Source organism: Pongo pygmaeus, chromosome 1, assembly GCF_028885625.2.
Source record: "Pongo pygmaeus isolate AG05252 chromosome 1, NHGRI_mPonPyg2-v2.0_pri, whole genome shotgun sequence".
Lineage (NCBI taxonomy): Eukaryota > Metazoa > Chordata > Mammalia > Primates > Hominidae > Pongo > Pongo pygmaeus.
The window spans coordinates 118,276,741-118,291,123 of record NC_072373.2 but is presented as its reverse complement, the minus strand read 5'-3'; the positions used below and the strand labels follow the sequence as shown (position 1 = coordinate 118,291,123).

The window sequence follows — 14,383 nt, the reverse complement described above, 5'->3', positions numbered from 1 at the left end:
AAACTGCACTTGTATGGTAGGGACACGAGTATACTTTTATTAATACCATCTTGCCCCAGGACTGTGTCAACTCTTCCACTTTTTGGTATAATATAGTCCAAAGGGAACTTAAATTTCTTAGTAGCCCACAAAACATTATATTGGTCCACTGTATTAATGCCACTATGCCTTAAATCAGGGAGAATATACGGTGTCATCTCTCCCAAGGCCAAAATGCATAGCTGCAATTAAGAACCAAGGGGTAGGAACAGAAGTTGCCTTTTTTACTATTATATCTAATAATTCACTTGAAGAGTTGTTGCTTCTTATTCAGTAGTCCTGGCTAAGTAGGCTTGAAGATTCTAGCATTAAATGAGGAATGTTTCACCCAGTGCAGTTATGGTCTCAATGAATTAGAAGCTAAGGCTACCTCTTGGCCATCTGGGGCTCCTTAGGCCACTGGAAAAAAAAAATGTAAAGAAAGAAGCCATTGCACCAGTTGGGGTAATTGATCCCAATTACCAGGGGGGAATTGAGTTGCTGCTACACAACCAGAGAAAGGACTGTGTTTGCAACTCTGGGGACTCACTGGGACATCTTCACTACTCCCTTGCCCAGTAATTCCCACGACGGAAAGCTGCAGAAACCCAATAAAGAGTAAATCACTAAGAACTCAGACACCGCACACAGGTTTGGTCATCTCACCAAGGTTCTCAGAGGGTGAGGGGAACCTGGACGAGGGGTTCTCAGAGGGTGAGGGGAACCCAACGTCGAATGGATGGTGGGAAAAGATGGCCATGATACTTACTTAGGCTGTATGACCATTTACGAGTAGGAACTCTAACAGCTATATTTCGTTACTTGTTTTTCTCTTCTCACTTTTCTACTGCTGCTTTATATGGACACTAATGATACCTAATCCTTTAGGTTTAAGATGGAAGCACGAACAAATGGTTATCACCCCATAATGATAAAATAGTTGATGGGACTCTAAGCATCTCTTGTGTTAAGGACATGAAATTTCACCTATATTAAGGACAAGAGAGGGTGATAAGGGGCAAAAAGGTAGACTAAACATATTTTCCAACTGCCCTTCTATTAGTATTTCCCATCTTTCTCCACCTTCCTTGCTGCCCCTGAAAGTCTGTCTGTTTGGGCTACATCAAATGGGCTCTGTTGGGTTCAGCCTGACGGAAGAGTAGAGGAAGGGAGGACAGAAATCAGCGTATTCATTCTCCTGGATCACCCCGTGATGTGGCATCAAGGTAACTCTATCTCTTGATAAAAGTCACTGCTGCTCTCAAAGCAGATGCTCTACAAAACTATCTTTTCTTCCAGTTTCAGGTAACCGCTCCCTTCCCTTGCCCTTGGGCACTAGCCCTTTGGTTCTCCTACACCATTTCCAAACCTTTCTAATTAGTCCCCTTATAAATAAACCCTCCGAAACTATATTGAGTGTACCATTTGCTTGTTGTGATAACTCATTACATGTCTATCAAATAATCATGTTGTATACCTTGAATAGACACAATGTTTGTCAACTGATTTTTTATTTTGAGACTGTTTCACTCCTGTCGCCCAGGCTAGAGTGCAAAGACCCAATCTTGGCTCACTGCAACCTCTGCCTCCCAGGCTCAAGTGATTCTCCTGCCTCTGCCTCCTGCGTAGCTGGAACTACAGGCACACGCAACCATGCCCGACTTTTGTATTTTTTGTAGAGGTGGGGTTTCACCATGTTGCCCAGGCTGGTCTCGAATTCCTGAGCTCAAGTGATATGTCCACCTTGGCCTCCAAAAGTGCTGGGATTACAGGTGTGAGTCACTACACCTGGCCTAATTATTACTTTTTAAATTTAATCTAAATGTTAAGCAGGGAAAATTTATCACTTTGATGACTGGGATATGAACCCTTGTTTTCTACGAATCTTTACTTTTGGTTAGCACCTGAACACTTAATTCCATCCTGTCTCTCTAGACTAAGTCGCTGAATACAGGAAAACTGTATCTGTCTTGCTCACTACCAAACCACGAAATGCCTAACAGCTTCTGACACACCATAGCTTCTCACTACTGAGTATTTCTGTCTGGTTTCTGACCCATCTGGAATTCTCAAAAAGTAATCTAAGTCAGTGCTTCCCAAACTTTAATATGCATGAGTCACGTAGGAAGCTTTTGAAAATGTAAATTCTGACTCAGTAGATCTGGACATTCTGTATTTCTAGCAAGTTCCAGGATATGCAAATGCTACCAGTTTATAGAACACATTTTGAGGAACAAGTTAACACCTTATAAAATTAAGCCAGAACCCCCCTCCAAAAAAAAAAAAAAAAAATATTGTATGCTCCCACTTACATATATGTCTAGAATAGTCAAATTTATAGTAACGAAGATGAATGGTGATTGCCAGGGTCTTGAGGAAGGGGAGTTACTATTTAATAAGTAGTTTCAGTTTGGGATGATGAAAAAGTTTTGGAGATCGAAGTGCTGAAAGCTGCACAAAAATGCAAATGAACTTAATGCCACTGAACTGTACACTTAAAAAGTTAAAATGACAAATTTTACATTAAAAAAAAAAAAGACTTTAAAAACTCAAACAAGGCCCAAGTTGACCTTGCTTCAAGGAGTCCGCCACAACAGGTCCAGGGACGGTTGTGCACGCAGAGCCTGTCTTACCTGCCTCCAGGTGCCTAGATCAAAGGTTGCATTAATGCTAACTCTGCCAAGCAAACTGCAGTTGGATAATGGTCTTAAAAGGTCTCATACATCAGTTCTACTCAGAGGATTTCTGAGACAAGCTGCAGAAACTACAGAACATGAAGCTAATTTAGGCTGTATATAAAAAGTGCATTTTCTAATCTAAACAATTTTCATGACTTAGCTGACACTCCAGATAAGAGTTACTACCAGAATGGAAAATTAGTTTGCAACTGAAATTCCTAATGCTTACAACGTGGTGCCTCCCAAAGTGAAATGCTTGACTGGAATCTGGTACCTCATGATCACAAGGACAGGTGAACTATAGCTATATCCACTGAAGGCACTTTCAACCAGTGACACTGGCTGGGCTTTCACCAGAATGTTAAAGGATGTTGTTTGGGAATTAAATTCCTTATTATATTTTGAACTTTGATGGTCCATCCATTACATATTGAAGCTGCAGAACATCATTTGTGAAACAAGGAGTTTCCACAGTAAGTAGAATGCTACTATATTAAATGTTGTACCAGATGATAAAAGATTATGGGATCACTAATTGTGTCACAACTTGTTTTAAGTTGTCTCTACAACTTAAAACAAGAGCTAACCTTTCTTCTCAGATGCTCACAGCTCCCTCAGTTCCCTGGATTGCAGTAGTCCTGTGATCACTCAGTGAGACCAAAACTCCAGAAATGCCTATCTTTGGAGAACTAAAAAAGAAAATGTGTTTGGGGTCCCAGAGTTGTCTGCTTACCTTGTTTACTCTTCCAAAACTGTATCATGTGAACTGTTGATGAAGTTTTTGAGAAATTTCAATTAACTCAAAATTGAGACTACAGCTTGCTTATCCTTTTTTGAAACAAAATCAATTTCACAACTGATTCTAATGTGTTCAGTGTGACCATTACTCATGCTGTCCAAATGCAACGAGAATCTGCCTCTTAATAATCAGAGCTCTTTACTTTCAGGTCTAGATGTGGCAAGAAGTTTTGGAGTCCTCTGAAGTCCAATCTGATTTTTAAAATCTCCTGTCCTTTCTCACATGCTATCTGGAGGAAACATGGCTGGAGGCCCAGAGCAGTTAGAGCTTGGGTGTTTTTGCTGCTGTAATATGATTGTGAAGCAGTAAGTAAGGTCCATATAGCTATTTATTAAAGAACCAGTCTCCAACTGTCCTGTTGGGAAGGAGAGACACCTTGAAAATTAGCCCAATGTCTGATGCCACCTGAAATCATAGGCAAGCCTTCTTCAGTATTCCTTGTGGTTCTGAGCACCATCCAAGGGGTGAGCCTCATAGCTCTTGGTGGACCAGAGAACAGCCGTGGAAGAGTAGGTTTGATTAGTGGACTTCAGAGTAAGGATGTAGATAGGGAAATGGGTTTACTCTAATGTTTAGACATTTTAACCAATGAAATTAAATGCAAAATATTTGTATATTTTTAAACAAATAGATTGATCTCATTTCAGCCTGTCATCAGCTCTGCACTCACTCTACTAGAACTATCCTCAAGTGAAGGACCTAGCAAATCATCCCATATGTGACAGTACCATTTCTAATTATTCTGTGGTCATCTTTTACTTTAAACTATCTTCTTTGTTCACTGCAACATATACATTTACCCAAAATTGTGCTGGTTGTTCTTCCTACTGTATTTGATAACGTTTATAAATATCTTGGTGGTGGTCACTGATAGATGTGAATCACTCTCATCAGCACAGATCTATCTGAACCAAAACATTTTTTTACAATAAAATATGGTCCTTCAAAAACCATGCTTTCTGGTCGGGCACAGTGGCTCATGCCTGTAATCTCAGCACTTTGGGAGGCCAAGGCGGGCAGATCACCTGAGGTCAGGAGTTCGAGACCAGCCTGGCTAACAGAGTGAAACACTGTCTCTACTAAACACACAAAAATTAGCTGGGCATGGTGGTGGCCGCCTGTAATCCCAGCTACTCAAGAGGCTGAGACAGGAGAATTGCTTGAACCCAGGAGGCGAAGGTTGCAGTGAGCCAAGATCATGCCACTGCACGCTAGCCTGGGCAGCAAGAGTGAAACTCCATCTCAAAAAAAGAAAAAAAAAAACCTATGCTTCCCTTCCATATTGTAACCACCTTGACACATACACACATTTCCTTCCTTATCTCTTTCACTGAGTTTTTTCTCCATCATTCTTAAGTCCAGGAAGAAAAGGGCTATGCAAATTCCTACTCACCTCAAGCTCCCCCACCCCTTACTTTCTCTAAGTGTCCATAAAATTAAAGTTTTATCTTTGAGAGGCAGAACTTAAGTGATTGTACCTACCCATTCTATTTCAAGATCACACAACTACAAATTCCCATGTTTTACTCAAGGGTAATCATGTCAAGGGTGAAGCATGGAAGCTTTACTGAGAAATATTTTGCCCATATTCCTTCAGACTTTCCCAGTTTCATAATGTGATTTTTACCTAAATTGAACCTGCAAAGCTCAAAAGTACATAATTGATTATATTTAGTTTCAATATAATCAGTAATTGATCCATGACTCCTAACTGGCAATATCCACTCCACCAACCCAAGAATAAATGTTTACCTTAAGTTCTAACTAGCTACTTTGGGAAGCTGGGGAAGCACAGGAAAAATAATGGGCTACAAGACCAACACCATGATGACTCACATAGGTGAAATATGTCTAACTACACATAACACACATGCTTCAAAAAAAGACAGGCCAACAATGCCTAAACTCTTTATTTCACCAACCAGTATTTCTGATTTTCTTCTTGATACTGGATTTTAAAACCTAAGAAGTCTATAAATACTGCATTCAGACTTTCCACATTAAGAGAAAGGGGCCCAGGGCAGAAGATGTCAGGCCCCAGGCTGTTTTGGGGTGGGAAAAGTGGCAAAGATTTCTCAACAGTCTGTGTCAGTTTTCTAACTTAATTGAAACATCTTGAAGCTCTCCTTCATCCCCAAACTTTCCCCTATGGCGTCTCTGATAGAAAAACACTTCTCTCTCATATATGTCCCATCACTAGGGAGCCGGGGGGAAGGGAGTGGGCATTACACAGGCAAGCCAAACTTTTTATTCAGCCAGAAAATGGATTTCTGACTCAGTTTAATGGTAAGGAGTTGTGTAAAACCGTACCAAGTCCTGCTTCTTCCTCAAAGTGAGCTGGGCTGCATTTTTGTGACTGGAAGCATTTCTCATAATGGTGAATTAAGCACTATAAAAAAATAAAGTCAATCCCATCTCTATGAGTAGCATAAGAGCTGCTTCCAAGAACCCAGGGATGCCCACATCCCATAACCCACCCAGACATGGCCAATTCCTCATAGACAGCTACATAAAACCCTTTCGTCAACTTGTTTTGGGGGGTGAGAGAGAGGCAGTGCTTAGGGAAGATGTAGGATGGATTTTTTTTATTCCTGCCACTACCAAAAACTATAGATCTACACACACACTCACACGCACATACATGTCCATTTTTAAGAAAGCTTTTCCTCCCTGTGACTACAGGAACCCAGAATCCAGCCTCCCTTAGGCTGAGAGACGATGCCTATTAACGGCACAGATCTAGCGTATCAACACACTATAGAAGGCTCCTGTGTTGTCTCATAAGCTGAGAGGGCAGGGCAAAGAAGTGGACACTCATGGGGGACTTGCTTTTTGTCTTAAATCCAATCTACTCAGTAACACTCGCAGGTCCAGGGGCTGGGAGAGGTTCTGTGGGCACAATGTGGTGGACGACCTGATGGTCCCAGCCCACTGTGGTAAGCAGGGAGTGATTGAGCGGGGACCAAGTCGCATCTCTCACAAAGTCTCTGTGGGCTTGGCTTCTAAACCTAGAAGAAAGAAAAAAAGTCGGGGCAGAGTAGAGACAAGAAAAGCAGACCTGGAGAAAAAAGAGAACCTAACACATCTGGGGCACATTTTTTGGGTGTGTTACACACATTTCACCAACTGTATGGCCTCATCGCCAGGATAGCAGTGTAGCTATCCACAGTGGATGTTATCAGTCATCCAATCCAGTCCTCTATTTTCATAGATGAAGAAATGCTGGATAGAACAAGACAGTGATGAGGGGCAGTAACAGGCAGCAAATCACAGCAAGGAGGGAAGTACAATTCAGGTCTTCCAGGTGCTGCCTTTTACCCTGTAGCAGGCTGCATTTCATACGCAGTTCTTTATGTGAAAGGGTAGACTGCCACCCCCTTGTGGGAGAGCGCTGGAGGGCTAGACTTAAAAATTCCACCTACCACCCCCTTCTACCAAGGACACGGCTTGTCCTTGGGGTTGTGAATGTGCCCCAGGAACACAGAGGGTCAACAGCCAGCCTGCTTCCATTACCAAGTCCCTTCGGCTACAGATGGAGAATCTGTTCTCCAAAAGCACAACACACTTTTCTGAAGAGGAAAATGACTCGCCCACCCACTGCTCCCCTTCCCTGATTCCCAAAGGATTCCACTTCACACTTACAACTCAGAAAGGCTTGAGTCCAGCACAGCAAGTGAGCAGTCTTCACTGAGAGAGGCCAGGAAGGGAACACTATCAGATGGAGGAGAGGGTTGTGAAAGGTCAAGCCTGGATCCCAAGATAAAACCTTAACTGGGCCGGCCCCGCCGCCACTGTAAAGTGACCCAGGAAAGGCAGCCTGATTCCCACTTTTGGCTAATCTGGCTACTACAAGTCCACACTAAAAGTTTCAAGTAAAGATGAGGGAAATGAAGCAAAGTTAGGGTTGACAACCATCCTGGCAACTAACCATCCCATCTGGTCCCTCTCTATAGCTTCAGCAATAACCCAGAAACACAGGCTTTTCCAATCTTACAGTCCTAGAAGCCCACAATATTAACCATTTTGGGTGTTGGGCAGGAATGAAATCACATTTTAGCCATTTCAGACAGAAACCATCTAATCTGAAAAATCCTTTGATTCTCAAAGGATTCCACTTCACACCTAAGAGATCTTTGATGTTCCGAAACCTCAGCTAGAACACTGTCTGCTTTAAGGAACTACTTCATCAGCTAACACTTTGAAAACATAAACACACACCCTCACTGTTCCCATTTATACCCATCAGGCCCCTGATGACAAAGAACAGTACCTGTGTGGGGAGAACACCAGCCCAGTGACACACTGGGAGTGTACAGCTGAGCTCAGGACACAGCTTGTACTCTTGGTGTCCACAAGGGAGACTGTCCCATTCTCATCACCTGTAGAAGAGAAGGAACATGTCATAGTGATTAAGAGCATGGACTTTGGTGCCAAAGATTTGAATACTATTTCCTCAAGCTTGTAAAAGTTAATCATTCTGAGCAATCAGTTTTCTCTTTTGCAAAGTAGGAATAGTAAGTCACTGGATCATTATGAAAATTAAGTTAATGAATGAAGCAGTTATTTTAACCACAAACTATGTCACCATATACACAGCCTCATGACCACGATAGCTCTACACCTATCCACAGTAGAACAGAATTCACTATATAGCAATCCACTTGCTTTGTGGCTCACTGACTTATAGCCATGTCCAGAATACAGAAGCTGGATCAATCAATCAAAAATCAAATCCACTGGGAAAATAATCATGTTCTCCAAAACTACACTAAAACTACGTTGGCATCAACCCACCTCCCCACCCTCAATACATGTGGGCTAAGACTGAGCAACAAGGGCCTTGTGTGTTGTGGAGTCAGCTCTTTCTCTTTCCTCCTCCCCTTTCCCAGAGTCAATATGAAGTCTGACATGCTGCCTTACCAAAGACAAAGACTTCACTTTGCTGAGGATGCCAAGCCAGCGAGGTAGGAAGGTAGCCAGGCGCACTGCACCCTGCAAAGGAGAGACGAGGGTCTGGACCAAAACTCAGAGTACAGAAGAAGCAGTTTCTCAAATGATAACACTCTAAATCCTGGGAGCACCTTTGTTTGATTTCCCAAACCCTGCTAAGGCAGCAGTGTCCTCATCCTTGAGCCTCATAACCATTTATCCACCAGCCTCCTGCCCTTTCTGGACACGAGTCACAGGCAAATTTCAGGCACAAATCTTGACGATAACAATTCTGGCCCCTTTGTCCTCCCATCTAACAAAGTAAATCACCCACCCAGGAACTGGCCCTTCCTCTTGGTATTCATTGCACAGAATGGGGTTAGTAGAGCCTCACTGGAAAAGAAGGAGATTATGTCACTCATGTCACAGTAACTACACTGGGCATCTAGCAACTATGCTTTGACACTGGCCAAAGACAGTCTCTTCTATCAGGGTTTCAAGTACTGTTCTCCCACCAATGAATCTCAGACTCACCAATCTGTGATGCTGGCTTGGGACAGCGGGTATCCCAGAGTAAAATTCTATTGTCCTAGAGGAAGGCGGAACAGAAAAAGGATTTCACAATCCAAAGGAGCAGCTGCAGGCCAGAAAGTCTCCACACTAGAGACTTTGGCCTATGGACGGCTGGAGTGTGTCCAGGGAAGAAGGAGCTATCTCTTACCTCACTGCATGAAAGAAACACAGAGTCCTTGTGAGGAGAGGCAGCAACACAAGTGACCTGAGCAGCATGAGCTATAAAGGAGAAAGGGTAATATGATAGAAAATAAGCTGAAGCATTACAAGAGGGCCAGCCCAGGAATAATTAAGGGGCAGGAGGGAGGGAGGGCTGGTCTCATGATGCAATTTAACAAGTTTTGTGGGAGATTATGGATTAGACAAAAGCTAAGAGAAGTTTATAGACTTATAAAATCTAAAAAGCCTTGTAAAAAAAAATATATTAGTGAAGACAATGAATGAGAAATTAGGGGCTTAGTAAGAAGAACAAAGGAATTTCCAGTTAAGGCATCCTAGATGTGAGGGCTAAATAATTCTAGAATAGCAGTCTTCATACTGGAGTACACACACCTCCAAGTAGTATACAAAAACTTTTGAGGGAGTTCTGGGTGCTAATAGTATTAAGAGAGCCAATTTCTCTAATGTTCTCTTTCTTAAAATTGAACTGCCTCTGTTTTCAATCACCCTTCTCCCACTTTATAGAAAGAACACATACCTGTCATTCATCCCAGATCTTTCCACAGTACAATGCTCAGGGGTATAAAAATATAAGCGTTCTAAACTAAGGGACAAAAGGGGCTTTTCCGTAAGAACCAAAGAGCAAAATGAAAGAGCATCTAGGTAAAATTCAATGAAGGGGGCTGATGTTGTTTCAGTCACACCACAAACACAAGTATGGCTCTGTGACTTAACTCTGTTTCTGTCTAATAATGAGAACTAAAAAATGTGATAGATCATTGTGATAAGGACATATTGAACAACTTTATCTGAATTTAAAAACAAAGTCAGACTTTTTCTGACAGAAAATTTAGTCTAACTTGGTCCACTGGCTTTACAATGCAGATTGGCTTTTGCCAGTTAGGCTATTTGGTAGACATTCGTACAAACTAAGTAGGGTTAATCTGCGAATCTAAAATTTTGACAAATATATGCTTGAAATAAGTATACAATAAATTATATGCCAGAAATTACCTTCTCTGCAACTACTTAAGTAAGTCTTTTTAGGTATCAATTTAAAAATGTATGAGGGGGCACAGATTTTCAAAATTGTTTTAGGAGGTCTACATGTAAAAAACTTTAAAGTCACTGCTACATGTTAATTAGAAGCTGTGGAAACCTTTTCTACAGTCATTTTACCAGACTTTCCCAGGTAGTCTGAATGTGGCCCTTCCCTGAGGCAGAAGGATGGAATTAAACCAGTTTCCATAGTTCTTTCCTAGCCCTAGAATTCATAGAAAGCCAACAGGATAAGAAGTAAGAAAAGGAATTTATTGCTCACTTGAAAAAAGCAAAGCTGTGGGACAAGTACCATGGTGGTGTACAGAAGATGAATACATGCTTCCTCTACCCTCAAAGGTTTTGGGGCAGGGTGCAGTGGCTCATGCCTGTATCTCTCAGCACTTTGGGAGGCCAAGGCAGGAGATCACTTGAGCCCAGGAATTTGAGACCAGCCTGGGCAACATAGCAAGACTCTGTCTCTACAAAAAATTGAAAAATAATAAAGGATTTGGAATTCAGCAGGGGGAATAAGAAACAAACACAAAGAACTAACAAAAAGGCTGCATGGCAGAAATGCTGAAAAAGAGTTAGCATTAACCAGGAAAGCACATCATATGTCTAAGAAATAAAAAGCAAATATAATAGACCTAGGGCATTGACTTTTTTTTTTCCCTGAGACAGTTTCACTCTGTCGCCCAGGCTGGAGTGCAGTGGCGTGATCTCAACTCACTGCAACCTCTGCCTCCAGGGTTCAAGCGATTCTCGGGCCTCAGCCTCCCAAGTAGCTGGGATTACAGATGTGCAACACTACGCCTGGCTAATTTTTGTACTTTTTAGTAGAGTCAAGGTTTCGGCATGTTGGCCAAACTAGTCTCTGACTCCTAGGCTTCATATGATCCGCCCGCCTCAGCCTCCCAAAGTGCTGGGATTACAGGCGTGAGCCACTGAGCACAGCTGGGCATTCAACATTACTGTAAAACTATTTGCAAGTGACCCTGAAGGTCCAGGATACTGGACCTTGGATATGAGTCTGTGATTTCTCTGGCCTATAACTTAATCATGTACTTTGAAGTTAGAAATGGCAGGGAAAGGCACTTAGCCACTGAGAGAACCACAGGGATCCCCCAGCATCTAAATCTTGGAACCATGTACACATTAAGGCTCTAGACATTATCTTCACAAAGAATGGCTCCCAAGATAAAGTCAACTACTAGTGCTGTTAATGAAAGTGAGCAGAAAGAGGGGCATTAAAAAAGTAATGGTTCTCACCAGAAAACAGACATTTTATGAAGGTAAATACTCAAAAGTTCAAGATTTAAAAGTCTCAAGATTTATCCCTCAAGAATGTCAAGGATCTAGTAAGCTTGAAGAGAGGAAATGGAGTAAAAGGGCTTCAATGCCATGACAAGAAAATGGGATTTTAATCCACAGGCCACAAGAAACTAATAAAAGACCAAAAGAGCTAGATTGCTAGTGGAGAGATGAGTGCCACTGCCTGTGTAAGGTAAAGCCTGAAAGCGAATACGGGCATAGAAATGGACAGGAAGGTGACTGACCAGTGGAAAAGACTAAAAAGAACTTAGTGGCCAACCGATGGTGGGAAAACAGAAGGGGTGGAAAAGGACCGAGAGTCTGAGCCCTGTGTTGCCAAGGTGGTGAGGCCATCAATAGAAACAGTGAAACTGGCTGGTCTGAAGGTAGCGAGTTATCTTGATTGTTCAGTCAGTTACAGATTAAACTCCTTGTTTTATTCTTTCCTCCCTTTTCACTTCTGCACTTGACTAGCCGAATTAAAAAAAAAAAAGAAAGAAACAAGGAAATTGAGAAAAGGACAAGGGGTAGATACTGGAGCCTGACTATTGTTTTACAAGAAAACTATCAGAACATGGAATTGCTGCTCCTAACATCAAAGCAAAGTTCAAAAAGTCCAAAAACACAACAGCTAACACCAGGGCTAAAAATGAAAGAATACTCACCTCGGTATGAATTCAGTACCACCTGCTGAGCAAGGTCCCAAACCTTGATGCTAAGAAGCAAAAGCACACAGACATTTAATCTTGACCTACACTATCAACATAAAAACGTGTTCAAACAAGAACTTCCTGTAATCAACATTCCCCAAGTCTTTGCCTCTTGGACTGCTGCTATGGTCTACTTACGATGGACTGCAAAATCCCTAAGGAAACCTTATAGACATGCTAAAATAAGTCACTGGATTCTTAGAATAAGCCCAAAATGTTACCTAATGAGGTTAACAGGATAGGAAAGGCACCCACAGGAGGCTTAGAGACAGGAGCAATGAGAACAGAGACCCACCAGATGTCTTTGCTACCACTGACAGCTTGTGTGCCAGAGCTCAAGACACTGACTGTAGACACAATGTCATCATGCTCATACTTGCAGAACTTGCTGACAATAAGTGTCTCATTCTCATCTAGTTCCCACAATTCAACAGCACCTGTTGGGGGTAGGGTAAGGAAAACATGAGCTTGGATTACACCAAGGCAGTAATTCACTTCTAGGATTCAAAGAGCCATTGTCACTAAATTAACAAAGTAAGTTAGCTATTCCTGTAAAAGCAAAGTCCACATCATTGGAGAGTCTAGCTAATTTTTGAGCCTTTGACTTTATTCTGCGTTACTGTGTTCCTAATGACAGCCCAGACAAGTAGGTGCAGAAAGCTTCTAGAAAAAGACAAACATGGAACAGTCTGTAAAATTCATTATCTGCTTTTAGTGAGAGAATAATGGAAAATGAGCTACAAGGGGACAAGGATGAAGTTTCCACAACTGTTTAAGCAGCACACTATCCAGTGATGTTAACACTTCCCCATTATTTGGACACTAGTAAGTATTTGCTGAACTAGTTGAATAAATGTCTTGCAGAGTCTTTAAAAATATGTTGAATAATTGAACGTCTTGCACAGTGACTGGTTAAGTATAGAGAATCTGCCAAAAGTTGTCTTGATTATGTAGTGTTCAAGCTCAACTGTCAGTGAGGTTAAATCTACCAAAAAGTGGGACTTTTAAACTTCCATGCAATGACGGCCAACTTCCAAATTCTGATTTAAAAAAAAAAAAAATGCCAAAGCCTGCATCGCTAAGCCTAACAATCAACACAAAGAAAGCAGAATGAAGACAAGAAAGTGGTAAGAAATGGGAAGAGACATGTAGCACAGATTGGCTTCAGTGTCATCTTAAAATCAAGATTATGCTTGGTCTGGGCTGCGGGGGTTAACGGGCAGGTTACACAGAAGAAAAATGGTTCCAATCCGTTGCTTAATTTTGTTACGGATTTTTCTAGGAAATCTCACCAGACAATTTAGAATTTTAGAAAAGGTATTTCCCATCTACACAAGAGTTTGCATTCGGGGCCAACACTCTCAGGCTCCTCCAAGCAACGAGTATAGGACATTAGATATTGAGCTCAACCCTACCCGTACCCCAAGCCTCCATTCTACCGTTCAACCTGGGGGTGGGGGGGTGGATGAGGGGAAAGTGACTCACCTGAATCGGAGGCTACTAGAATACCTCTCTCCCCAACCCAAGTGAGATCAGCCACTCCAGCCTCCGTTTGGACTCCGGCGGAGCAGAAGCCTTCGTTGGGGGCGGCACAGGGGTCCTTAAAAAGCCAGAGGGAGCCGGCCCAGCAGCGGCCACTCAGGCTGGAGGCCCCAAGGAGAAGCGCCCCATCTACGGGGGGTACAAGCTGTCAGCGCGTGAAGGGTAGAAGGGCTCGCCTCCATGGAGACCGCACAGAACAGTGTTCGGGCCGGGTCTGGATCTGAGCTCAGGAACGCGGGGCAGGGCTGGGGGCAGCTCGGTGACGCGACCCAGGGGTCAGGATAACATGCAGGGCGGGGATGGGCTGGGAGGGTCAGTCTCCGGGGAAGGGCGCCCTGGGCCGGGGTAAGGGAGCTCCCAGGCCCGGGATCTCGGCTCACCGGACCGGTACCGCGCAGCCTCCAACTGCCGTTCCATGCAGGCGGGCGCATTAGGGGGAAGATTCCACTCCCGGGCCGCCGGGGGCACTAGAGGGGGTGGGGTTTCCTTCCGCATCTCCACGGTTCCAACTCCAACCTAGACTCAAACGGGACGCCAGCCGGAGACACAGATCCGTCAGCACACCCCACGTGGTGCGCCTCTGAGCCTCCGCCCCTCTCCCGAGGCTACGGCAACTCTACTTC

General features: G+C 43.1%; 1 protein-coding gene across 4 annotated transcripts in view; it reads right to left on the bottom strand.

Annotated features, from left to right (window-relative positions):
* Positions 1-14,383, bottom strand: part of WDR77 (WD repeat domain 77) — a 22,609-nt gene extending 8,226 nt beyond the window's left edge. The window contains exons 1-11 of one of the 4 annotated variants that reach the window (XM_054466677.2): positions 14,141-14,273; positions 13,704-13,889; positions 12,514-12,655; positions 12,174-12,223; positions 9,146-9,216; positions 8,959-9,013; positions 8,416-8,487; positions 7,766-7,874; positions 7,138-7,206; positions 6,428-6,503; positions 6,310-6,372 (exon numbers count right to left, since the gene is read on the bottom strand). In XM_054466677.2, coding sequence (XP_054322652.1) covers positions 6,310-6,372; positions 6,428-6,503; positions 7,138-7,206; positions 7,766-7,874; positions 8,416-8,487; positions 8,959-9,013; positions 9,146-9,216; positions 12,174-12,223; positions 12,514-12,655; positions 13,704-13,889; positions 14,141-14,255 — 1,008 coding nt within the window. In that variant the 5' untranslated portion in view covers positions 14,256-14,273. Of the gene's footprint in view, positions 1-5,387; positions 6,504-7,137; positions 7,207-7,765; positions 7,875-8,415; positions 8,488-8,958; positions 9,014-9,145; positions 9,217-12,173; positions 12,224-12,513; positions 12,656-13,703; positions 13,890-14,140 lie in introns of those variants that run through there. The other 3 variants (XM_063652098.1, XM_054466658.2, XM_054466669.2) reach the window with 3 other exon arrangements.